The sequence below is a fragment of the Herpailurus yagouaroundi genome, unplaced genomic scaffold (genome assembly GCF_014898765.1).
Source record: "Herpailurus yagouaroundi ecotype Mexico unplaced genomic scaffold, PumYag 165, whole genome shotgun sequence".
Taxonomy (NCBI): Eukaryota; Metazoa; Chordata; class Mammalia; order Carnivora; family Felidae; genus Herpailurus; species Herpailurus yagouaroundi.
This window is the reverse complement of record NW_024412406.1, coordinates 28,316,653-28,342,747: the sequence shown is the minus strand read 5'-3', so window position 1 is coordinate 28,342,747 and position 26,095 is coordinate 28,316,653. Positions and strand designations below refer to the sequence as shown.

The 26,095-nt window shown below is 46.4% G+C and overlaps 1 protein-coding gene and 1 long non-coding RNA gene across 6 annotated transcripts in view; one reads left to right on the top strand and one right to left on the bottom strand.

Annotated features, from left to right (window-relative positions):
• RGS20 (regulator of G protein signaling 20) overlaps positions 1–26,095 on the top strand; it is an 84,962-nt gene that overhangs the window by 15,333 nt on the left and 43,534 nt on the right. The window contains exon 2 of one of the 4 annotated variants that reach the window (XM_040487790.1): positions 10,679–10,981. The exons of 1 other annotated variant lie outside the window; for it this stretch is intronic. In XM_040487790.1, coding sequence (XP_040343724.1) covers positions 10,679–10,981 — 303 coding nt within the window. Of the gene's footprint in view, positions 1–10,678; positions 10,982–12,322; positions 12,508–26,095 lie in introns of those variants that run through there. 2 more of the 4 variants (XM_040487792.1, XM_040487794.1) reach the window with 2 other exon arrangements.
• On the bottom strand, positions 487–10,859 carry LOC121038265 (uncharacterized). 2 transcript variants are annotated; one of them, XR_005794271.1, is made up of 3 exons: positions 10,760–10,859; positions 4,759–4,933; positions 487–512 (listed from the first exon to the last, which is right to left on the bottom strand). It is a non-coding gene; the product is annotated as an uncharacterized LOC121038265 (long non-coding RNA). The 2 variants fall into 2 exon arrangements; XR_005794272.1 differs by lacking the exon at positions 10,760–10,859 and adding an exon at positions 6,591–6,830.

The window sequence follows — 26,095 nt, the reverse complement described above, 5'->3', positions numbered from 1 at the left end:
TTCACCTCTCTTCTCCCTTCTTTCCACTAAGCACCTTAGTGGAGCAACCGAGCCCAGGGGAAATGTTAGGATTCAAATGGTGGCAGTGTTGGAAACTTTTATATACAGACAACTTAAGAAAAACAAGACTTTGGTGGCACGTGGGTGGCTCAGTCTATTAAGCATCCAACTTTGGCTCAGGTCACGACCTCACAGTTCATGGGTTCAAGCCCCACATCGGGCTCTGTGCTGACGGCCCGGAGCCTGGAGCCTGTTTCAGATTGTCTCTCCCTTTCCCTCTGCCCCTCCCCTGCTTGCACTCTGTCTCTCTCCGTCTAAGAAAAAAAATTAATTAGGGGCGCCTGGGTGGCACAGTCGGTTAAGCGTCCGACTTCAGCCAGGTCACGATCTCGCGGTCCGTGAGTTCGAGCCCCGCGTCGGGCTCTGGGCTGATGGCTCAGAGCCTGGAGCCTGTTTCCGATTCTGTGTCTCCCTCTCTCTCTGCCCCTCCCCCGTTCATGCTCTGTCTCTCTCTGTCCCAAAAATAAATAAACGTTGAAAAAAAAATTTAAAAAAAAAAAAGAAAAAAAATTAATTAAAAAGAAAAAGAAGACTTTTAATTATATGAGCAGCCCTGTCCCCTGCAGTTCTCACGCTTGCGTTTTCCAAGCTTGTTTGCTTCTACCAACTCATAGGATTTTGATGAAAGTGTTTTTCATTTCTCATAGTTACTGACATCAATCCTTGAAAAGCCTTAGGACGAACTATTACAATATGAACCCTTGTTAACCTGTTCTATATCCGCTGAAGAGAAACTGCATATGAAGTGAAATTAATAAATGTATGATTTACAAGTTTATTAGACTTGGTCAATCATTGTGGAAAGCTTGGCTGCGTGAAGATTACAAGCTTCCTTGAAAAAAATAAATAATTAAAGAGAAACTTTATAAATTATACAGGGTTTCGACTGTATTGTATTTCATTCCAGAATAACAATATTCTGTACTCCATGGATTTAACTTAGGAAAGGTGTCTGATACTACGTGAGGCACATTCTCCTAAAGCCTTCACTTGATGTGTTATTCTTTACTGGCTAAAATGTTAGGGCTTCTCTGTTAGGACTCAAAATACTGTTCTGAAGTTTTAGGTAAATCAGGCTATTACAAAAGCTGTATTGTCCTTTTAGGACCTCAACAAACTAACTGTATTACTACGGAAAGTAGAGAATCAGCAGCCATGTGATTAACTGAGCCAGTGCCTAGAGACGTCAGTAATTCGATCTCCAATGGCAGCTTGGAAGCCTAAAGGTCATGGTATTCTCATTACTTGCTGGGTGTGACGAGGAGGGGAAATTGGAATTTTGGTCTAAGAGAAATCATGTGGTCAAGGGCATTTAACTACAATTAGCGGCTATCAGGGGCATTCAGGGATATGGATCAACAGTATCACTGTCTTCAATTACTGTCTTTGTCAATCATCATGACTGACATCAGTAAATAATGACCATGTCTCCTGGATGTGGGTCAAGAAGTATGGCAGTCGGAGGCATTGGTCGGTGGCCCAGTTCTGCTCCCTACCAGTCCTAACAAATCATCTGAGCTCACTGGTCTGTAGTTTCCTCATCAAATAGCTGTAAGGATGGGGCGTGGTGAGTAATGAGACGCATGTATGAGAACATTTTGTGTTTGTACATTGGGGTAAAACATGGCAATTATTTTATGATAAAAATAAGTATACAAAATATAATTGGGATTTTCTTAGAGTACTGCTTACTATTCCCTAGGAATAGCTTGCTTGGATATGTGTGTGTGTGTGTGTGTGTGTGTGTGTGTGTGTGTATACACACATATACACAAATGTATATGTATATACATACCAACATACACACATATAGATGTTTTTTTAATTGTAAGCATCCATTATTTTTTAAAATAGAGTAAATTGGACAAATGAAATTTTTATAGAGCTGGAGAGCCCATAACACATCACTAAAGCTTCAAAAATTCATTTGGAATTTTTCTTTTCAATTTTCTGATATTTTACGTAATAATAATCCCCTTCCTGATCTCTAGAGATATGGAAGAGCATGGAAGGAAGAGCACAGGTTTTAGTTTAGTTTAGTTTTTTTTTTTTTCTTTTCCAGTTTTTTTAATGAGCTAACAAACAAGAAAGATGGCGGAGAAGGCCCACATAGATCTTAAAATCTTCGGACTTTGGTACATGGACCTTTTTTATTCCCACCATTTAAAAATGTTTTCGTTAAAAAATAAATAAATAAAAATAAAACAATAAAATAAGAAAATAAAAACATTTTAGTTAATTTATATTTTTGAACTAGAAAATTCAGAATTAGACTAGTCCAGCCTTACAGCTGTGACACAGGCAGAATGGGCCCTCCCCCCAACACACCCCCCAAATTTGGTTCAGACGTCCAGACCAATGAGGCCACACGAACACCAAGAGAGCGTAGAAATGTTTATTATTCACATAATGAGACCCTCCGAGGAGAGCAGGGCAGGATGCTAACAGGTCCAAATGGCTTAAGAGAGCAGAAGGAGAGTGGCTTGGGACTTCATGGTAAGGTGGGAATTGAGGGTTCTGCTCTGCAAGAGCCAGGACTTGCACCGCGGGAAGGTCCTGCAGGTGCCAAAGGAGGAAGCATCTAGGCTGTCCCATCAGGTTGCCCAGATGTGGGGCAAAAGGGAAGAAGAGTAGTGGGGACTGAAAGCTGTCAGCCATCAATCAAGCATGAAAAAAGGGGGTGGAGCCAAACTCTTTAGTACAGACTCTATGACAATAATACAGAGCATAAAAGTGTACACAATATAGTACATCCATCTGGCCAGTGGCCAACCACCACTCCCTGATCCACCCGAGGCAACCACTCTTCAGTCTTACCAGCGGCTTTGGAACCTCCCAGAGACAGGCTATGTCTATACAAATATACGTATGTGCGAGCATGCACACACATGATTCACTCCTTTTGCTTAAGATCAAAGGGTAGTTAGTCACTGGATACTCCAAGGTTTTGTTTAAATTCCTTCAACCTTCTGTTATTTTCTAGATAAGTGTCTTGGGCCAAGTTATTTCACCTGAGTCCCAATATAGTGTTTTGTAAAAGGGAGATGAGGCCAATACCTGCTTGTGGGGTTCACAGAAAGAAATAGCCAGTGTCTAGAATATAACAGAGAATGTCCCTTTTGCCTTGTTTCCTTCTACTTCCGTGGCTGCCCTCTTTCGGCCTCTTTTGCAAACTCCTCTCCCTTTATTGACTGAAATATTGGAAGTTCCCTAGGTTTCCATCCTTGGCCCTTTTCTCTTCTCACTGGACTCATCATCCCTGGCTAATCTGAGCAGTGTCAAAGGCTCTGAGACAGCTTATGGACTGATGAGTCCACTCAGCTGGGTCTCCTACAGCTCACACATGAATTTACAAAAGTCTACTGACCATCTAGATTTACGTGTCTAGTAAGTACTTCAAAATTAACAATATGTCTTTACCCTTCCCCAAGCTCTTCGTCTCCTAAGTTCTCGATCTCAGTAAAATGGCACCTTATCCATCTGGTTTTGAACTGAAATTTGGGAGGCATAACCTTGCCCTTGCTCTCATTCCCACCTCTAATCAATCCCCAGGTTTTGTTCACACTATTCAAAAGTATCTCTTGATCTGTTCATCTAGTTATCTCCATCCCACTGAATGCTTTTCTAGATCATTTCCCAAAAAATTATTGCAACAGCATCTTTCCTGATCCCTCTTTCCAATCATGCCTGCCTCTAAGTAACACCAGAGGACAGAGAGATCCTTCTACAATACAAACCTGATCCTGTGAACTCCCTGATTAAGTTTTGTCAATGACTCCCCATTTCCATCTGGACATGGTTCAAATTCCTTAAATTGACTCAATCTTGTTCTATCTTTTCATCTCTTTCTAGAAATCCTACCCAATTCCAACAGCTTTAAATACCATATTATGCCAATAACTCCTAAATTTACATCTCCTAGACTCCCACCCAGACCTCTACCCTGAGCCCAAGTCTCTTTTACAGTAGCCTGCTTAACATCTCCATTAGATGCCATCATAGGCATCTAAGAAATGTGTTTACCAGGATTCTTGATTTCCCTCCCCATCTTCCTCAATTCAGCAAGCCACCCAACTGCTCAACTCAGAAAACCTGGGTATTATCTTTAATTCCCTTTTTCTCAGCCTGCACTTCAATCCACCTGAAATGCAATTAATTCTCTCTAAAATATTTCAGTCTATCCGTTTCTCTGTATTTTATTCCCATTACTGTCTAAGTCATCATCTTCTTTCACTTGGACCATCGCCAAGCCTCCTGTTTCACTATGCCCGTGTGTGTCCCCTTCCAATTCACTCCAACACAAAGCACCAAAGGAGTCTTTTAAAAATATAAATCAGTGCATGTCACTCTCTTGCTTAAAACCTTTCAGTGACTTAACACTGCTTTTAAAATAAAATCCAAAATCCTTGCCGTGACTTACTTGCCCTCCATGGGGCAAGTCTACACGGATTCTTACTATCCCCTTATTCACCACACTCTAACAGCAGGTCATCTTCTTCCTGACTCACTTTGACCGCAGAGCATCTAGGACAGTGCCTGGTACTTGAGACACATGTGACAAATGCTGAAAAGATGAATAAATGAGTGGCTTACAAGACTTTTCTTGGACCCTGCTTCAGCTATTCTCATCCTACTTCTACATATTACAGTCTAAGCCCCACTACATTGTAGAATAGAATGAAAGTTGGCAATGCCTACCTTGAAACACTTTTAGCTGGTGGCAGCAGAAATCAAAACGAGAGAACCCCAAGAGATGGGTGAAAACTCTGGCAGAATCAGGACTGATTCACTTCGCCATTTTTCCCCACTGGGTGGACATTCTCGGGCTCCTCTGAGCTCACATCTTGAAGAGTTTTTAATGTTTTCTTTTCAACTGTGGTAAAATATCAATAACAAAATAATTTACCATTGCAACCATCGTGAAGTGTGTGATTCAGTGACATTAAATACATTCACAAGGTTGTAGACCCAACACCGCTGTCTATTACCAGAACTCTTCTATCAACGCAGACACTCTGCATCCATTATACAGTGACTCTCCATTCTCCTCTCCTCCCAGCCCCTGGTAACCACTATGCTACTTTCTAGCTGCATGAACTTGCCTATTTTTAGTACCTCATATAAGTGGAATCACATAATATTTGTCCTTTTGTGTCCAGCTTCTTTCAATTGGCATAATGTTTTCAAGGTTCATCCATGTGGTAGCGTGTGTCAGACTTGCACCCCTTTCTATGAGTGATTAATATTTATGTTTGTTTTTTTCATTCATTTGTCCAACAAATATTTACCGAGCACTTTGTTAAGGTCCAAGCAGTGCTCTAGACCCTATTCAGACAGCAATGAACAAAAAACAAAAAGTTACTGCGTTCGTCACACAAATAGAGAAGTAAACATATAGTATGTCAAACAGTAAGAAGTGCTATGGAAAACCAATATTGCAAGACTAGCTGTATAGGAAGAGGAAACCTTCGTGGTAGGATGCGACTGTTCATGTCGTGCCTTGAGGGCTAGGTTTTACTCTGAAATAAGAAGCCAATACGAAGTTTGGAGTTACAGAGTGACCTAACCTGACCTACATTTTAAAGAAAAATCCTGGCTTCAGTATTAAGGGAATATGAGGCAACATGAGGCAAAATGAGACAAAGGGGAAATAGAAATACCAGCTAGGAGGATAACCCAACAGTCCAGGTGAATGATGGTTAAGACCTGTACCAGAGAGTACTAGTCCAGGTTCTCCAGGGAACCAGAAACTATAGGATATATAGGTGATAGGTAGATTATGAGACAGGGAGAAGGGGGGAGGGGAGGGAGGAGAAAGGGAGAAGGAGGAGGAGAGGGAGAGAGAGAGGGAGATTTATCTTAAGGAATTGACTCATTCAGTTGTGTTGGCTGGCAAGTCTGAAATCCGCAGAGCAGGCCAACAGGCTGGAAACTGAGGAAGGGTTTCTGTGTTTCAGTCTTGTGGCCAGATTTCTTCTGAGAGAGAATCTGTTCCATGCCTCTTCCTCGTTTCTGATGGTTTGCTGGCAATCTTTGGCATTCCTTGGCTTGTAGATGCATCACCCCGATCTCTACTTTCGTTTTCACGTGGAATTCTCCCTGTGTGTGTGTGTGTCTCTGTCCAAATTTCTGCCTTTTATTTTACACCAGTCATACTGGGTTAGGGGCCTACGCCATTCTAACATGCCTCATCTTAACTAATTATATCTGCTACCACCCTATTTTTAAACAAGGTCATACTCTGGGGTACTGGGTTCAGAACTTCAACATATGATTTTGGGAGGAGACCCAATTCAACCTACAACACAGAGTGATACCTACGAATATAAGAAGCAGTTGGGAGTTTGCTGAAGTGTATGAAAGAAAGAGAGAAGTCAGGGATACTCCAATGTTTTTGACCTAAACGAAAATGATCAAGTTGCCATTCACGGAGATGGAGAAGAAAGTTTGGAGGGGAAAATCAAGAGTTCAGCTTTGCATATAATGCCAATAAATATATGGATAGACTGTATATTCAAATAAAGACCCACCTCCTATCCTAAGCTCCTCCTGTGGTTGACAACATCAGCAGGAGGCAGAGGGCCCAGGTGTCTCTGAAGGAACTGAGCAGACAGAACCTGCAGTGAGTCCCTTCCCCAGGCATCCATGTCACCTAAGTAGTCCTCATTTCTGGTCCCCTCCACTTCTGTTCCTAGCCCCGCCTTCGTCACTATCAATGTTCCATTATACGATACTTACTTATAACACCTCCATAGAAGCCCTAAGCATAGATCCACTTAAAAAGTTATTAAAAGAATGTATGAACTGTGTCTCCCTCTCTCTCTGCCCCTCCCCCGTTCATGCTCTGTCTCTCTCTGTCCCAAAAATAAATAAACGTTGAAAAAAAAAATTAAAAAAAAAAAAAGGGGGGCGCCTGGGTGGCGCAGTCGGTTAACATGGTTTGTAGTCAGCACAAGCAAAGACTTGCCATTATAGCTTTAAATCGCTGTCAATCAGATTCTTGGATCCAAGTGGAGGAACTGTCTCTCCAAATAGCATAAAAAAAAATATACAATATAGTCAAACCACACCAAAACAGAATTTTGAAGAGAAAAAAAAAGAATCCAGGGGAAAAAAATAGATCATCTTATAAAACTAAATCAATTTCAAATTCCATTCTAACTGTGATTTTTATTCTAAAGCCTCTCAGAAATTTTTCGTTAAAAGTAGTTTAATCTTGCCATGGATGTTTCTTTTATGAAGCGATGCTATTTAGGGGGGAATAAAAATTTTCAATTTGCCTTCTAAAGGGATGACACTTTGCATATATTGATTTGGATGTGGTGATGTTTTCCTCGACATGGTTCAATAGCCAATATGATTAATTAGGGAAATGGACATTCGATCTTCATAAAGTATTCCCTAAGTCTTTTGGATCCCTAAGGAGCAGTGCTTCCAAGAATACAGATTCCAAGATGATTCCATTTTGCGGGTAATATTAGTGAAATGGTCTGACTGTCATCTAGAATCTGGCCTAACAGGAAGACAGGGATCTCTAGAGTACTGCGGGCAGGTGAAGGTCTTTCCTCAGATAACTCGTCTCAGATCGAATTTTGTGGCTACACTAATACTCCCAGAGCTCTGTCCTTGCCAGGAGGGCCAGAGGAAGTCAGATTTCAGCACCCTACACCTATCATGCTTCACATCCCTGCTTGTTAGAGAAGCCAGCGGTCCCTCCCCAGACTCCCTGTGACTCCAGACACCAGCCAGCATTGGAGGGCAGGCTGCTGATCCTGAGAGAAAAGACCAGTGCAGGGAAGGGTAAAAGCTGAATGTCTCCAAAGGAGCAGTGGAGCCGGGCTTTGTGTTTCTGCGGCTGAGTTTCAGACTTTTATTCTGCCTGAACATTTCCACTATTTTCCCTCACAAGCGTCTCTGTCTTGAAGCAAAGGACCGAAGCAAAATGCCTAATGAAGCGAACTTGGGGGGGGGGAGGGGGTTGCAAACGACCCAAGAAGAAGGACTTGGAAGGGGAGAAGAGGGAAGGGTCAGGTTACAGGTTCAGACATTCTCACAAGACCATTTGAAAATATGAACTTGAGACACAAATTCTGGGACCCATGGATGTCCCAAGAGGCTTCCTTCAGGCCCCTAGGAGTGGGGCATGCATCGCAGAAGCGTGCCTGCTGCTCATTTTCAGCAGTTTAAACTTAGTTCAAGCCCTCAAATGAAGGTTGGTCGGGAAAGGTCGTGGGTGGGCTTACTCAAGCTCTGGGTAACCAGGGACTGACCCGGTTCTTTCTTGACTTCCTTTGCACAGGGTCCTTCGGGACCCTGTGCCCTCCTCCGGTTAGGTTTCTGCTGCCATCCAGCTGAGCGCTGGAGGCATACACTGCCACGGCCGGCCACCGGCCAGCCGTAACTGGCAGGTGCGCACGAAGTTAGCTGAGACCCTGAGACCCGCCCAGGTCCAGCTGGCGGCGGCGTCTGAGCTCACTTGGCGCCGACTGAGCCCCCAGCCCAACCCCCAGACCAAGGGGTTCGTCCTCTGCCCTCCTCCCCTGAATGACGAATGCTGGGCGCCAAGGCAAGGCCGGCGGCTCTGAGCGTTTTCCAAATTTCTCATTTCCCCCTGCGTCGAGTGAGCTGTTGGCGCTGCTCCAGAAGCCTCCGGGGCTCTCAGCTCCAACCCCTAAAATACACGCACGATGCCAGAAAGCGGGGGAGGGGAGAGCAGGAACGAACGGGGACAATGAGAATACTAGGAGAAAGACCCCATTCTCCAGGAAAAGGTAATAAGGGAAGCGACACAGTGTGAACTTACTCGGAAATGCAAACCAAGCTTCACTCTCTCCCCGAGCGCATACAAACGACCGAAAGACAAATCAGCCAACAAGCTCGGCGGCTTCCAAGAAAGGGGCTCATGAATGAGAATAGGTTGCTAGGTTTCCCTCCTCCCTCCCGACAATCGCTTCCCACAAGACTTCCACCGCCCAAAGAAAACATGCCGGGCCTGGCAACTACAAAGCGGGGGTGGGGGTGGGGGTGGGGGGGATCCTCGCCGAGCCCACGAGGCCGCCCGCGGCCGCTCCCGCCTTCAGGACCCTGGAGAGCGGCCGCCGCGCCCTTGGGACTCCCTCCCTTCCCGCCCACTAGCCTAGTCCCCTCCGGCGCCTCGCCACCCAGTCACTTTTATTCGCTGCCTCTCGCCTCCATCTTCACTTTTCTTGGCAACCACCACTCTTGTTTTTCACAAACAGATTAAACTGTCTTTTTGTTTTGCTTGAGGGGGCTGTTTGGATTGGCTGAGTTAGGTTCTGGACCGTAACTTCACTCAATGTTAGTGGACCAAGAAGCTCTAAGAGCTCAAAAATGAGAGTCTGACTAGGCAGGTGACCTTAAAAAACCACTGACTTCAATCCCTTTACTTCACAAGTGAAGTAGAAAAATTCAAAGAATAAAGAGACTTTCCCAAGGTTAGCCGTGGTGTTAGTTGCAAGGCTGAGTCTAGAACCCTGGGCTTCTGACTTCTAAATGAATGCTTCCCTCTACTTTCAAAGAAAATAATAACAATAATTTTACCTTCACACTGGCCTTGTAGATACCCTAAGCAAGAAGTGGAAGGTGGAAAGGCCTGCGTTCCTGAGAATAAGATGGATACATAGGGTGCAGAAAGGGGCCCTGCATACTGTGCCCTCATGAGCCCCCAAAACAGTCCTGGTATCCCACCCACTCTCACCAGCATGACCAAAGTCAAATGAGCCAGCCCCGTCATCCCAAGACCGGGATCCCTCAGTCTTCTGCCACTATCCAATTCTCCCCAGACACGTCTCTAGACACTTGGTTAGTAGTAACCAAGTCCAACTTCTGTGCCTCCAGCAGGAAGAGCTCCAGGCACCTTGGGAGGTGGGGAAGGTGAGAGGGAAAGAGAGGAGAGCAAGAGTTGTGAAAGTGAACTAGGAGTGGGGCGCCTGGGTGGCTCAGTCAGTTAAGTGTCCGACTTTGGCTCAAGTCACGATCTCACGGTTGGTGAGTTTGAGCCCCACGTCGGGCTCTGTGCCCACAGCTCAGAGCCTGGAGCCTGCTTCGGATTCTGTCTTGCTCTCTCTCTCTCTGCCCCTCCCCGGCTCATGTTCTGTCTCAAAAATAAATAAAACATTAAAAAAAAAAATTTTTTAAGTGAACTAGGAGAGTTGCATTCGTAGGAGATTCTAAAGAACCAAGAGATATGAACACAGAGGCATCTCATACTTAAGGTGCACACGAAACTCCTGGGAATGTTAACATTCAGATTCTGATGCAATATTCAGGACAGGGTCCCAGATTCTGTGTTTCCAACAAGCTCCAGGTTGTTATTGAAGCTGGCCCAAGAACGACAATGGGGAGCCAAGTTAGAAAGGGCAAGGGGAGAGGAAGAAGAACGGGGGAAGGAGAGAAAGGGGAAGGACAATCTAACCAAAGGCCTTTCCTTTTGCTCTCGCCGACCTTCTCTTGCACCCCAATGTACAGCCTCTAAATGCTGTAGAAATGGCACTAAAAGCACATTTTCAGTCTGTAGCTGGACCCAACACTAATGGCGTGTTGGGTTTGTTTCTCTCCCCCTACTTTTTTTGCTCTTCCTGCCGCCGGCCCTGCACAGCTCGCAGACGCGCCCGCTGCCCCGAAGCTGCTCAACCTGCTTTTTAGCACGCTCTCTGGCCTCGCGCGATTCTTCTCTCACCTTCTCCAGCGACCCCCTTCTGGGGCTCCCCAGCGGCACCCGGACTTCTCCCTCCTGCTTCCCGCTTGCGCCCTGCCCGCGGCTGGGCTCTCGCGGGGGCATGGGGGGCGGCCAGGCCGCCTCTCGCTCCTGCTCCGGGCAGCTCTGGCACTGCCTAGGCCCCCAGGGGGACGCCTGCCCAAGGAAGAGGATGCCTGCGCGGCGCAGAGCTCGCCCATGCCCGTGAGTACCATTGTCTCCACCCACGCCCCACCCCCGGCCTCACCGGGACGCCAGCATCCCCAGCTCCTTCCAACCCCCACTGACCCACTCCAAGCCCGGCCAGCAGGGGCTCTGGCCAGCAAGGGGCAGGGGGGCGCGGGACAGAGAGTTTGGGTGGTAAGGTCCAGAGGCCTGAGCACGTTCAAGGAAAAGGCGCCGGCGCCTCGCCTGACACCCCCTTTCCGTAGTAGACCCTCGAAGCTACTTTTCCCTGGACCATTTCCTTCCAGTGTCAATGCAAGCGGGAGGGAGCCCTCACCCTTCCTGAGCCTGCTTCTCAAACTCTCGCTCTCAGCGCGTCGCTCAACCCCCTTCCTCCAAGCCTACCCCCGACGCGCCTCCGCCCCCACCTCGCGCTCCCACTCCCCTGCCCTCAGCGTCTGCAAGCTCTGGAGGCCGGGGAGGAAATGACGTGATGTTATTTTTGTGTCAGGTCAGCTTCCAGCTTCAGTTTAGCCCTCCGAGCTCCGGCGCAGGGCTCCGGCCTCCGCCTGCGCCTCGCTCCCGAGGGCACGCGGCGGGGTGTATAGGGACACTCGATGCTCTGTGCCCGCAGAGCTGGGCGGCAGCGTTCCCCACCCCCCCCCCCCCAGGGCTCTCCCTACCCCCAGACTTCGGAGCCCCTGGGGACGGAAGGCAGCAGCCTGGGGTCTCAGCGGGATCCGGAACCCGGAGCCAGCCAGCCCCCACCTCCCCACCCCCACCCCGGTGGGGCGTCCGGCATCGGCGGCAGGAAGAGGGCGTGGAACCCCTTTCCAGAGAGGGACCAGCAGAGGCTGAAGCTGCACGGGGGTGGGACGAAGCTGCACGGGGGGGAGGGGGAGGGCAGAGCTAGGAGAAGCCCGGGGAAAGAGAGAAGGTAGGGGGGCTGCCCTCCAGAAGCGGGGGAGTCCACGGCGCGAGCACCCCCTCCGCTCCGGGCGCACCCCCCGCACACTCACACTCGCACCTCCCTCCGCCCTCCTTCATTCACAAGGTCTGAGCAAGCATTCCGGCACAGCGGAGTCTCGCTCGGCCCCCGCGCGCCGAAGCGGAGGGAGCGCAGAGGGGGGTTTGCAGACGACCTCCGCGCTCGCCCGGCTCCGCGCCCACACCCTCGATTCTGCCTAATCCCGGGCCGGAGGAGGGGGCTACAGTCCCGCCGCGGATTGGGTCCGGCTTGGAGCCTGGGGCGACCCCCGGACCCCCGCCGCAGTGGAGCGCGCCGCCGCCAGAGGGAGGCGAGACCGGGATAGTGCGGCCCGGGAGGAGGGAGTGAGGGGGCGGGGAGGAGGCAGAGCGGAGGTTGCTTGAGGGAGGGAGAAGGCGGCGAGAGGAAAGACCGAGCCGGAGGAAGAGGAAAACCGGGGAGAGCGACCGCGGACGTAGTAAAGCCACCAGTTGGTATTGTGATAAGAAATAAGGCACACGCGGGACGCATGCGCACGGCCGACGGAGGCGAGCTGGCCGGAGCTTCCCCTCCGGCTGGCCGCGCGGACGGTGGAAGCGTGAGTACCCCCGCATCCAGCCCCCCTGCCCCCTCTCGGACTCACCCTCAGGCCTCGGGGTGGGAAGTGGCCGGGGCGGAGCGGGGCGCGCACGCAGGGCCCGGAGCCCTCGTTGTCGCCGCGGTGGCGGGAGCGGAGCGGTCGCCTCATCGGCGGGTCCAGCCGCGTAGGTTGGTCAGTGCGTACCGTGGGGGTGTATGGGCTGAGGGTGTGCCTGGGTCCCCAGGGGGGCGTCCAGCCCCCAGGATCAGTTTCTGCCGGGTCCACCCGGCCGTCCGCACGACTCAACCTCCGTGGCCTGAGGTCAGCGAGTGGGTAGAGGACGCGGGAGGGTGGCCTTTGAAGCCTGAAATGCGTACTGAGCCCCGAAGTAGCTGTGGGGAACTCCAGGCGGTGGAAACGTCGGCGTTCTCACCGGTAGGGAGAAGGGCGAGGAAGCGGCCGGGCGCTGGAGGCGGGCAGCCGGAGCGCAGGTGGGAAGGAAGAGGAGACACTCCCTGACTCGCAGAGCCTCCCTTTAGGAAAAGCGCAACTCAGGCGGGGGACCCGGCAGGTGGGCGCGGGAAGCCGGACCCTGGAGGGTCTGCGCTTAAGCTCTTGAAAACAGAATGGACTGAACTGTGCCCCCAGCCTTGGCCACGGCGGTTAAGGTGCGGGCACCGCGGATGTTTTTCTGGAGCAAACCCTGGCGGTTGGGTCTTCCGCACTCTCGGAGCTGCGCTCGGTAAGTTGGAGCGAGTCGGGGCGCCCCGGCTGCGGGGACTGGAAGGGGGCGTGCGCGCGCCGGGGACCGAGGAGGGGCCTCGAGCCGGCAGGAGGGCACCGGGAGACGTGGGGCGGGGTGTCGGGGGGGGGGGGGGGGGGGGTGCTGGGCGACTCCCCCCCCCCAGCTGTGGGGAGTGGGCGGGGGAGGAGCCTCGGAGGGGGCTGCGAGCCGCGAGCGGGTGGGCGTTTTCGGGCGGGGTCTGCGTGCGCGGCGTCCGGGGAGTGGGCGGGAAACGGTGCGCCCCGGGGGGTTTGCGCTCGGCGACCCGCCCACCCCGCGTGGGGGGTGAGTGGGCGGGGAAGGGCCCGGGTGGAGGCGGCGCTCGGAGACGGGAGTGGGTTTTCCGGACTCGCGAGTTTCAGAGGAAGATCCCGGCGGGCGGCCAGGCCCTGCGCGCGACCCGAGCAGCGGGCGGGACGCGGCGGTGGATGGTGCTCGAAGCCGGAGCGGGGGCGCGGGCTGGGACCCCGGCGTGCTGCTGCTGCTGCTGCTGCAGCTGCTGCGCCCGCGGCCGCCAGGTTAGAGGAGTGAACGTGCATGGTTTCCGTCCCGGAGAAGGAGCGCGCTCGAGGGGAACTCTCGCCTGCCTTCCTTTGCTTCTCCGAATCCGGCGGAGGCCCGTCGCGCCTTTGGACCCCGGCTGTCCCAACCGGGCGGACTGGCTGGAGTTGGCTGGGCGTCCCAACCGCGCCCGGCGCCTTGTGTGCGGGCTGGACTCCTGTCGTCCACAGCCTGGCAGAAGCAGTCACCCGCCCTCTTGGCTCCGTATTGCCCCTGGAGTATGGGGAGAGCCTGAGTTCCTGCACCAGTCTCCTTTCACCCCGCTTGGGTCTGTCCCCCTCCTCCGGGACCCAGGGCCCTTGCGTGGCTTGGCTTCAGTTTACTTCTAGTGGTTCCAGATTATGGAATTGACTAAACAAGGGTCCTGAGTTCAAGAAATGAACTGACTTCCTCCCCAGACTTGGCAAGGACGTTTGTAATGACATGACTCTCTGGAAATTCTTGGTTTTGCTCCTAACCTAATTTTTGTTCATAACCTCTGCTGTGCCTCATCCTATCTTCTCAGTAGGTGGCATCTTTTGTATCTCGTATCAGTAATGCGTATGAGAGGCCCTATTGCCCGATAGGTCAGAGTCCTGAGCTCTGAAACTCGAATTCAAATCCCAGCCTGGTGTGTGACCTCAGGCAAGTTACTTAACGTTTAGTGCCTTTGTTTTATCGTCTGCAGTGTGAGAATAAGAAAAAAGCGCTACCTGATAGGGCAGCTGCCAACATTCTGTAAATTAATACATGAGAGCTCTGCCACATGCCAAACAAAAACTGTTATTACTGTTACTGTATTTATGCTAAATTGGCTAAGTCGCCTTCAAAACAGTATAGAAAAAGATCAGGAGCAAAATGCATTTTTTTGGTGCGCTGTAATAAAGTAGAAGATATCCATCACCAAAATTAGAAAAACAGTATTTTCTATGTTGATATGTAAATGTGAGATACAATGCACTTCTACATCATCTGGACTCTATGTCAAAGAATTATGAAATATTTGCATACACATTTCAAACAGCATTTTAAGAAAATTGTCTCTAACCTTCAAAATACTTCACTTTGTAAAACAGGTAGGTATAAAAAATACACGTTAGGTCATAGTATATACAGAAAATCCAATGTCTGCCTTAAAATATTGCACCGGGTCAATTATATATAAGAGCATCTGGAAACTTACCTTGGGAGCTAGAAATGCTAACTCCTCTAAGATGAGATTATAAACATTTTAGCCAAAAAGAAAATAGAAAGGGGCATCTGGGTGGTTCAGTCCCTAGAGCATGCAACTGTTGATCTCTGGGTTGGAGTTTGAGCCCCAGATTGGTCACAGAGATCACTTTAAGAGGAAAGAAAGAAAAAATACCTAGAATGATAAAAGTCAGATTCCTTCACTGTACAGCTGAGGAAACATTCAGAGAGGGTAGAGTTCCTTACTGAAGATCTCCAGTTAAATAGGGCCCCAAATATGATTAGAATTAGGTCTCCTGACCCTCTCCTTAGGGCTCCTACATAACCAGGCTGATGTTTTCCTGTTTGCTACAGATTTATGAACCTTTAACAAATAGGAAACTAGAAGCCATGTGTTAATATACAACACAAGAAAGACCGGGCAGTAATTTGGCTATTCTTGTCCCACAGCTTGATTATGGTCTCTCACAGTGGAAGGTAGACCCTCATAACTTACCTAAGGTAGACTGAGATCACAGATCAAGCTAGAGGGAGAGCCAGCATTGGAATTCAGGGTCCCACCGAAGTCTGCATTTGGTTGTATGTTCTATTAATCCCTTGGAGCAGTTTTACCTTAGAAATCACTTTTGAGCTTTTTGTAAATTCTTAAAATCTCCCTCCTGCTGACTTAAGAGAGCTTTTTAGGAAAGGCCTTCAAAATTACATAGCAAGGAGATTTTATTGTTCCAGACTTTGTGGACAAGCAAGAATGAAAGAGAAAAAAAGCTTTCTGATTTTAATGCAGTCACTTTTAAATGACTTCCATTCCAGGCACCTGAATATCAATCCCAAAATCCTCCAGTTCTTTCATTTCTGCATGTGGCAGTCTAATGACTAATGACATTCACCTTCCATGGACAGATGCAGCTGGTGGCCTCAAGGTCCAGCCCTCACAGAACAGTTTAGGAATTCTATGGCAGAACCTTTCAAGGAAGCATCTGGCCTTGCAGAGTCATTTGAGATTATAAGAACGATGTGTCTTCCGAAGAAGGCCCTTCTGGGAACTGTGCTTGCATCCTCGAAGAGGGAGACCATGGTTCTTTCCAGTGGGCGAACTGGATATTTTACCCTTGACTTTGCACCTCTGTACACCTCCCCTACCGTGTATTCTTAGACAGAAATACAGGGCATTAAGTAGGGAGTGACCTTGTAGCAGTCTCCCAAGCCAGTTCAGCAGAACTGAGTTTTGAAATCACATGTGTTAAGTCAAGTCCCGATCTGATTATAATGTGAATCACTATCCAATTGGGAATATTTCAAGTTGGTTTTTGGTGCACCACCAGGTGACTCACAATGTGACCTTCTTCTATTCAACTACGTATGGTGTCAGTCAGCAACTAACAGGGTTCACTCTGAGTCAGAGCTTAGCCTTTAGTATAATAAGTGTGAGTCATTGACTACCCGGTGCTATCGAGATGGTCCCTGAATTTTACCTTGAGCAGCTCGAGAGTTTAGACAACCCTGCATGGGTGAGTCAGTTCGTAGTACAATTGAATAAGCTTTTGCAGCAGCCATTCACACGCAAGTGTGATATGAGTGAAAGCATGAAGTGATAGTATATGTTATGGAGTCATAGAAGAAATCACCCTGATTCTAATCCGGCTGATTAGATTCTAGCTATTTGCATGGGGACTCATTTGTGAAATAGGCATCATCAGCCCTGTTGCCCAGCAGTGATGTTTTACTTCGATTGTTTCACTGATTTTTTTTTTTTAAAGCCAGTTAACTGTTCTGGTTTGGAAGTGCTCAATTTCTAATTATTTAACTCTATGCTAAACTGTAGAACCCTTTTGAAATACAGTTAGCATTTGGATTTTAGACAATGGCATCTCATGCGGTTACTTAGCAGTGTGACTCCCCGAGGTCCTGGGTTACAACCCAGCCGCGGGTTGTTAGTCGCCCAGCAGTGAAGTAGAGGAGTATCCTTTGTTGTCTGGTTTATCTCCGTTAGGTGCCCATCGCCTCTAACGCTACCTGAGCAGTATCTGCTCAAGAGCTAGAACACAGGTTTGTGGTGCACCTAGCACTTGTCACCCTTCTAGAGATGGCTGGCTGGGTCAACATAAACTTACAGAGCTGTTGCATTTATGGCAAGACAGCGGAAAGCATGAGGCAACGTATGCCTTACCCACCTTTGCAAATGAATTTTACATCTCAGGGCGGAGTAAGAATGAGACTTAAGGTACCAGTACATTTCTTAATTTCTTGGTAATCAGTGATAAGTTATTACCTTTGGAACCAAGCTTAGACTAGTGCTTAAAAGTACACGTTTGTTTTTCTGTTATCTTCTGACGGCTCCAAGAAAATCCCAAAAGTGTGGACTTTATACCATGTACAGTTAAACCTTGGCTTGCGAGCGTGATTCATTCCGGAAACATGCTTGTAATCCAAAGCACTTGTGTATCAAAGAGGATTTCTCCATAAGAAATAATGGAAACTCACATGATTCATTCCACAACCCCAAAATAATCATATAAAAATGATTACGGGGCGCCTGGGTGGCTCAGTCGGTTAAGCACCCCACTTCGCCTCAGGTCATGATCTCGCAGTTCATGAGTTTGAGTCCCATGTCAGGCTGTATGCTCTCAGCTCAGAGTCTGGAGCCTGCTTCGGATTCTGTGTCTCCCTCTGTCTGCCCCTGACCCGCATGCTCACGCGCTCTCTCACTCTCTCTCTCTCTCTCTCTCTCAAGATTAAATATTAAAATTTTTTAAAAAATGATTACGATATCATAATATAATACAAATAATAAAGAAAAGACAAAATATAAAGAAAAGCAAATTAACCTCCACTTACCTTTGAAGACCCTTGTGACTGATATGAGGGAGACAAGAGAGAGGATCATTACCGTGTAGGACAACTTCCACTATCATAATGGAATCACTGCTATCTATTGGCTCAATGGAATCTTTCTTGTTTTATGCAATTTTAACAAGGAACCTGTCCAATGACATTTGCTTTTGCCTCCTTTTGAGGATTTTGTGGAAATGTGGCATTGCATTGATGATCACGCACAATCCTGCAGTGTGAGAGGGAGGGAGGGAGGGAGAGAAGAACCATTGGTTCACTTGTGATCACGTGGCATTCAGCATCACATGCTACTCGTATTGTAAGACGTCTCTCGTTTATCAACTTAAAATTTATTAGAAATGTTTGTTCGTCTTGCAGAACACTAACAGAACAGGTTACTCCCAATCCAAGATTTTAACTGGACCTTTATTATATTTCTACAGATATCCATTCCTAGGAATAACCCAGATACTAATTCATATGTCTTCTCCTATATAGGAGTGTATAGATGCTTCTGGGTATTTAATGGGAACGGTACAAAAAGAGTTCTGACTTAATGTAATTCCTGGCAAATGCAGGTCATTAGGACGCTATTGAGTTAGACTGTTTATAACACTGAAACAAAGTTTCTACAGAAGTTTGCTAAATTTCAGTGAGGAGCTAAACATACTTTTGTGACATTTGTTATTGCTTTTACCTTTGTTTATTTGAGTCATAAGTTACAGTAAAGTGTGCACATCTTAAATGTACAACTTAATAAACCTTACGTGAGCATACCGCCATGTAACTATCTAGACCAGCCTTTCTCCACCTTAGCATCACTGACATTTTGGATTGACTACCTCCCTGTTTGGGAGATTGTCCTGTGCATTGTAGGGTGTTGAGCAGTATCCCTGCCCTCTACCCCTAGATGCCAATAGCCCCCTTCCCTAGATGGGACAATGACAAATGTCTCCAGACATTGCTAAATGTTTTCTGGGGGCAAGATCACTCCCCACTGCTTTAGATCAAGGTACAGGATAATTTTAGCTATCCATAAGGCCCCCTCTTGCTGCCTCCCACTCTTTACTCCCACAGGTAACCAACGGCTCTTTTAAGTTCTCAAACCATATACAGCGGACCCCTGAACAATGGGTTTGAACTGCTTAGGTCAACTTGCACATGGATTTTTTTTTTTTTTTTTTTTTTGATAAAAGGTATTAATCTAAAATTATTTTTGTTTATGGTTTTCTTTTTTTTTTTTTTTTAATTTTTTTTTTTTTACGCTTATTTATTCTTTAGAGACAGAGCCAGGGCACTGGTTGGGGAGGGATAGAGAGAGAGGGAGACAGAATCAGAAGCAGGCTCCAGGCTCTGAGCCGTCAGCACAGAGCCTGACACGGGGCTCGAACGCACGGACTGTGAGATGATGACCTGAGCCGAAGTCAGACGCTTAACCGACGGAGCCACCCAGGCGCCCCTCTTATGATTTTCTTAGTAATGTTTTCTTTTCTCTAGCTTACTCTATTGTAAGAATACAGTATATAGTGTGTATAACATACAAAATATGTGTTAATAGACTGTTTACGCTGTTGGTAAGGCAGCCAGTCAACAGGAGGCTGTGAAGTTTGGGGGAGAGTCAAAAATTATAGGCAGATTTTCAACCGTATGGGGGCGGTCAGCACCCCAACCCGCAGGTTGTTTAAGGGTCAGCTGTATTAGCTGAGCCTTTTTTTTTTTTTTTTTGAACTTCATATGGAATTACATAGTACGTAATCTTTGCATCTGGTTCTTTAACTCAGCATTTTTTTTTTTTTTGAGATTTGCTCGTTGTTGCATATTGTGACTCGTGATTTTTCAATGCTGCCCAGTGTTCCTTTGTGTTAACACAACACAGTTCGTTTAACTGTTTCACTTTTGAAGGACATTTGAGTTGTTTTCTAGTGTGGGGCTATTGAGAATAATGCTAATATTAATATTCTTATTCATGTCTTTTGACAAACATAAGCCCTATTTCCATTGGATGCCCAGGAGTGAGACCGCCAGATAATGGATCCAGTATATGTTTAGATACTAGATACTATCAGTTTTTCAAACTGTCTTACACCCCAAGCCAATTTACACCCCATCCTCACCAGCACTTAGTGTCGCCCACCCCTGTAATTTGGTCATCCTGGTGGCAGTGTAGTGGTAATTCACTGTGGTTGTAGTTCATATTCCCCCGATTACTAATGATGTTGACCATCTTTTTGTTGGCCGTCCATATGTCATCTATTGTAAACTGCCTCTACAAGCCTTTGACCCGTTCTTCCGTTGTGTTGTCTGTCTTCTTTTTGATCCATAAGAGTTCTTTATACATTCTGGGGCACCTGGGTGGCTTAGTCGGTTAAGCATCTGACTCTTGATCTCAGCTCAGGTCTTGGTCTCAGGGTCTTGATCTCAGGGTCGTGAGTTCAAGCCCTGTGTTGGGCTCCACCCTGGACATGAAAACTACTTTTAAAAAAAAGAGAGATCTTTATATATTCTGGATATAAGTCAAAAATGTGCATGTGTCTACGTGTATGTCACATCCCAGGCTGTGCCTTGCCTTTACGATCTCCCACCATTATCTGTTGTCTTCTATAGTTTTTGTTGTAAGGTCCTGCTTCTCCAAAGGCAACATGACTTTTTCCTCTGGCTGACTTACAGTTTTTCTCTTTGGTTTTGGCTTGCCACAGTTAGAATAAAGGTGGTGTGGTTTTATATTTATCCTGCATTCAACTCCCTCATTTTCTTATATCTGTAGATTGATATCTTTCATGAATTTTGGAAAATTTTCACTCAACATCTTTCAGATTTTGCTTCTTCCTTCTCTCCTGCTTCTGGGACTCAAACCATACATGTTAGATTTTCCCTTTCTTCCCTTGTGTTTCTTATTTGATGCTCTGTTGCATCCATTTTCCTTCCTTTCTTTTCTTTTTTTTTCCTCTGGTCTGTCTTTCTCTCCTTCAATTTGACTATTTTCTTTTGACCTTGTTTTAGTTTACTGAGCCTGTCTTCTGCTGTGCCCAGTCTTTTGTCAAACCATTTGGGAGTTGTTAATTTCAAAAAGTGTTTTGGGGGCGCCTGGGTGGCGCAGTCGGTTGAGCGTCCGACTTCAGGCAGGTCACGATCTCGCGGTCCGTGAGTTCGAGCCCCGCGCCGGGCTCTGGGCTGATGGCTCGGAGCCTGGAGCCTGTTTCCGATTCTGTGTCTCCCTCTCTCTCTGCCCCTCCCCCGTTCATGCTCTGTCCCTCTCTGTCCCAAAAATAAATAAATGTTGAAAAAAAAAATTTAAAAAAAAAAGTGTTTTGTTCTCAAAGCAGTATGTCCAATTGATTCTTTTCAATACACTTAAATTCTCCAATGAAATCCCCCATCAGTTCTGTCCATCTGATTCTTGGCTACTCAATCCAGTATTGATAGCGTTTGTGAGCCTGTATCTGTTATTTGCTTCTTCTGTCACATTTTTTGTCTCTTCACATTCCCCCCAGTTTTTATTGTAGGTGCACATTGCATATGAAGAGACTGTGTAGGTTGAGTCATAGCATCCACCAGCCGACAGTCTCCCTTGGAGGGATTTCCTCTGGGAGGATGAGGGGCTTCACCACTTGACTACTAACAGGTATTGAGATAAGTTGGGGACAGGTGCAATTTCAATAAGACGTAGGTAACCTCTGGCTTTCCCCCATTCCTCGGGTGTTTCCTCCTGGGCTCCAGAGTCAGAGCCTAGTGGGTTTCTATGTCCTGGGTCTTGAAAGACTGAGACATCCATTGCCCCCTCCAGAGGTTTTGAGCTGGCTTTCTGCCCCCACCTTCCCCAGCTGACTTGCACATTGGGTAGATGTCTTGAGAAGGCCAGCCGTGTGTTTGAGGAGACCTTGTTACAGACGGACACTGGGTCTTCCACTTGACCTTACGGTGTCCCATTATAGTCTCATCCCACGCCTCCAGGGGGCAAGTTCCCTCAGGGGGGAAAAACACCTGGTGACAGACTCCTCACTTTTCCAAGAGCTCTCCCTCTCAGAAACGTTAGCTCATTCAATCTTTTTGCTTGAGTCTTTAGAAAAATGTGATTCTAGTTACTTACCTGACTTTTTTCGTTGGTGCAGAGGAACAGCGGTCTGCCCTGACCTGTTGCCTTTTTTTCTTGAAAATGTTTTTCCCCGATTAAGTTTCTTTTCCTTTTTTCTTTTTTTCTTTTCTTTTCTTTCTTTTTCATTTCTTTCTTTTTCTTCTTTTTACTTTTGGATCACATTTGTATCTTCCTATTACATTTGTTTCCAATGTAATTCAGAAAGTGAACATTAAAAATCTTGCCATTCACAACTATAAAGTGTCCTATATGCTTCATGAGCTTAAAAATGTTAGACGGAAAAGAAATATGTTAGAATCCTTGCAACTCTTCACGTTTCATATTGCAGTCATGTAATATAAAACGCATGAGCATTGGGATGAAAGAAAGCTCAGTTTGAATCTTGACTTTACTCACTTAGTTTTCTGAACCTCTAATTCTGAATATATATAGCATGGATAATTACACTTACTTTCTGGTAAGAAATGTACAGCAAAAAGGAGCATTCAAGAGAGTATTCAGTAAATGGAACCTGTTATCAGTATTGCTATAATATTTATCCATCATTATTTTAGGCCCCTGAACATGGATAATTTGATTTTATTTATTTTTCTAAATGTTTATTTTTGAGAGAGAGAGAGAGAGGGGGAGTGAAAGCGGGAGGGAAGGGCAGAGAGAGAGCGAGACAGAGGATCTGAAGTGGGCTCTGTGCTGACAGCAGAGAGCCCAATGTGGGGCTCGAACTCATGAACCATGAGATCATGACCTGAGCCTAAGTCAGCTGAGCCACCAACCGACTGAGTCACCCAGGTACTCCTGAATAATTTGATTTTAAACACTCATATTTTGATAATATTTGTATCTGGTACAGATTCTAAGATTTCTACCATTTAAACAAGGTTCTGAAAGGTTTTTTAATATAAAAGGCCTATGCTTATGTCTTCATATCTGTGAAAATATAACTAAATAAGCTTATGAATTCATATTTTGCCAAAACTTTTATCTTTTGTAGACCACAAAATAAACAAACAAAATTTAGTAACAGAGAATTATAATCCAAAGTAAAATCTCTCCTTAAAATCCACGTCTGACTACTTGGTGTCATATCCATTAGGGTTTATTACAAGATGTTGCCAATAAGAAAACAATATTAAGAATACTTTAAGAAGTCTGCCAGTATTCTCTGGAAAGGACAGCTGGTTTATTTTTGCAGAGGAGAGTCTGTGTGGGGGCTAGGAGTAATTTTAACATTATCCTCATGAATGATTTAAATACAATTAATCTTCATATTAAATTTTCTGTTACCGAGCTGCACTTTTATTTTGACTTATGCATCTGTTTATTTTAAAAAAGACTGTACTAGTATATGAAAACAATTAGATTCTGCCCTAAATAGAAGATGAGGGGCGCCTGGGTGGCTCAGTCGGTTGGGCATCCGACTTCAGCTCAGGTCATGATCTCACGGTCCGTGGGTTCAAGCCCCAGGTCAGGCTCTGTGCTGACAGCTCAGAGCCTGGGTGGAGCCTGCCTCAGATCATGTGTCTCCCTGTCTCTCTGTCCCTCCCCCACTTGCGCACACATGCGTTCTCTGTCTCTCAAAAAACTAAATAAATGTGGACAGAATTCTTTTTTAATCTTTAAATAGGAGATGAAAATAGTATTCCTGGAGGCAGATGGGTGCTTCTGGGATACACAGGGCTCCCCTGACCGGAGCAAGCAGGGTGGCACCTCGGGTCTGTGTCCCTGAGGCCACAGGCCTATCTCAGTCTTTAACTTCCTTAGGGCAGTGAGAGTGGTCTGGCCTCCACGTTCCGAGGAGACTGCTCTCCTTCCAGTGTGAGGGCAGGTGTCAGTCAAGGCACAAGAAGTGTAGGATCTGGTCATGCAACAAACTGGAATTTATCTAATTCCTACCAGAGCGAAGGCTTTGGTGGCTCAGTTGGTTGAGCGGCCAACTTTGGATCAGGTCATGATCTCCCAGTTCGTGGGTTCAAGCCCCACATAGCGCTTTGCACGTGGAGCCTGCTTTGGATTCTCTGTCTCCCTCTCTCTCTGCCCCTTCCCCACTAATGTGTGTGTGTCCGTGCACGCTCTCTTGCTCTCTCTCTCTCTCTCTCTCTCAAAAATAAATAAACATTTTTAAAAATTATTTAAAAAGAAGGTAAGTCACTCCTGGCCCTTTAGGTGACTTGTTAGACTGTGCTATTATTCTTTTGGTGAAATGAAGGACTGAGTAACAAAAACATCTGAATATCCTGACCAGAACTTGGTGAATAAATTCAGGTTAAAGGAGGGTGGATGAAAGGGTACAAAGAGGCAAAAAGGTAAAATTCTGCAAAATCTAATAAAGTGAAGAACTCACCTGGGCACGTTAAACAAACGTCATAAACGAAACAAAAGACTTTGTTTCTTTTCTGTATCTTTCAGTGACATGTTCCAAATCATGAAGGTATTAAAACTATAAATACTGGGGCGCCTGGGTGGCTCAGTCGGTTGAGCGTCCGACTTCAGCTCAGGTCACGATCTCGCGGTCCCTGAGTTCGAGCCCCGCGTCGGGCTCTGGGCCGATGGCTCAGAGCCTGGAGCCTGCTTCCGATTCTGTGTCTCCCTCTCTCTCTCTGCCTCTCCCCTGCTCATGCTCTGTCTCTCTCTGTCTCAAAAATAAATAAACGTTAAAAAAATTTAAAAAAAAACTATAAATACTAATTTACATAGAGCATATATTTGTTTAAAATACATGTCTTCTATGGATAAAGAAGATGTGGTATATATATACAATGGAGTATTACTCGACAATCAAAAAGAATGAAATCTTGCCATTTGCAACTACGTGGTTGGAACTGGAGGGTATTATGTTAAGCGAAATTAGTCAGAGGAAGACAAATATCATATGACTTCACTCATAGGAGGACTTTCAGAGACAAAACAGATGAACATAAGGGAAGGAAAGCTAAAATAATATAAAAACAGGGAAAGGAACAAAACATAAGAGACTCTTAAATATAGAAAACAAACAGAGTGTTGCTGGAGGGGTTGTGGGAGGGGGGATGGGCTAAATGGGTAAGGGGCATTAAGAAATCTACTCCTGAAATCATTGTGGCACTATATGCTAATTCGGATGTCTCTTAAAAAATAAATTAAGAAAAAAAAGTTCCACCCGTGAAAAAAAAATGTATGTATATATTATATACACATATTATACATGTATATATTATATACATATATTTGTGTTTGTGTGTGTGTGTGTGTGTGTGTGTGTGTGTGTGTGTATTATGATGCAGTGCCTGGGTAGCTCAGTTGGTTAAGCGTCCAACTCCGGCTCAGGTCATGATCTCATGGTTGGTGAGTTTGAGCCCTTCGTCGGGCTCTGTGCTGACAGCTCGGAGCCTGGAGCCTGCTTCGAATTCTGTGTCTCCCTCTCTCTCTATTCCTCCCCGGCACGCGCTCTCTCTCTCACTGTCTCAAAAATAAAGAATTAAAAAAATTTTTAAATAATAAACATTTAAAAATTTTTTTAAAAATAAAATAACTCTATTCTGAGAATCAGGAGATGCAAATAGATTATATTTCCATAATGGAAACTGTTCTTCTCTGAGTCTTTTCATGCATCCCTTAGGATGGGGGTTTCATTTCTGGATCTCTGTATCTAACTGCCTATTTGTCTCACAAAAAGATTATCAAATTAGCTATGGTGCTCTACAGATAGGCCAAAATGCATAAGTATTAAATATTTTGGCTCTTTGCAGTTTTCTCGGTTTTAGATGTTTGTTCAATATATCTAGCTATTTAACACTTCCTGCCAAGGGGGGATGGGAACCTAACATTCAGTAGCTACTTTGGCACACACTGTAGAAAACCAGAAACTTGAGGAACAGAGATTCTCCCCCACACACCCCAGGAACAGCAGACAAAAACGTTCCATCAGCTCAGCCCCCAGAGACTGTCCTGGGGACACTGAGGGAGTATGGGCCCAAGGGAGTACACTGGAGTTTCCATTCCAATCTGAAGCAGCCCTGCTGAGAAAAAGGACTCCAGAGGCATTTACTCCAAAAATAACCCGAATCCGTCTAGCTGTGGCCCAGGCCCAGGTGTGGTGTGAAGACCAAGGCACTGTGGGGTGGATGGATTTGAGCCTCCAGCCGAATGATCTAGACCCCAGTCTCTCTATGATATAGACCCCAGTCTCTTCA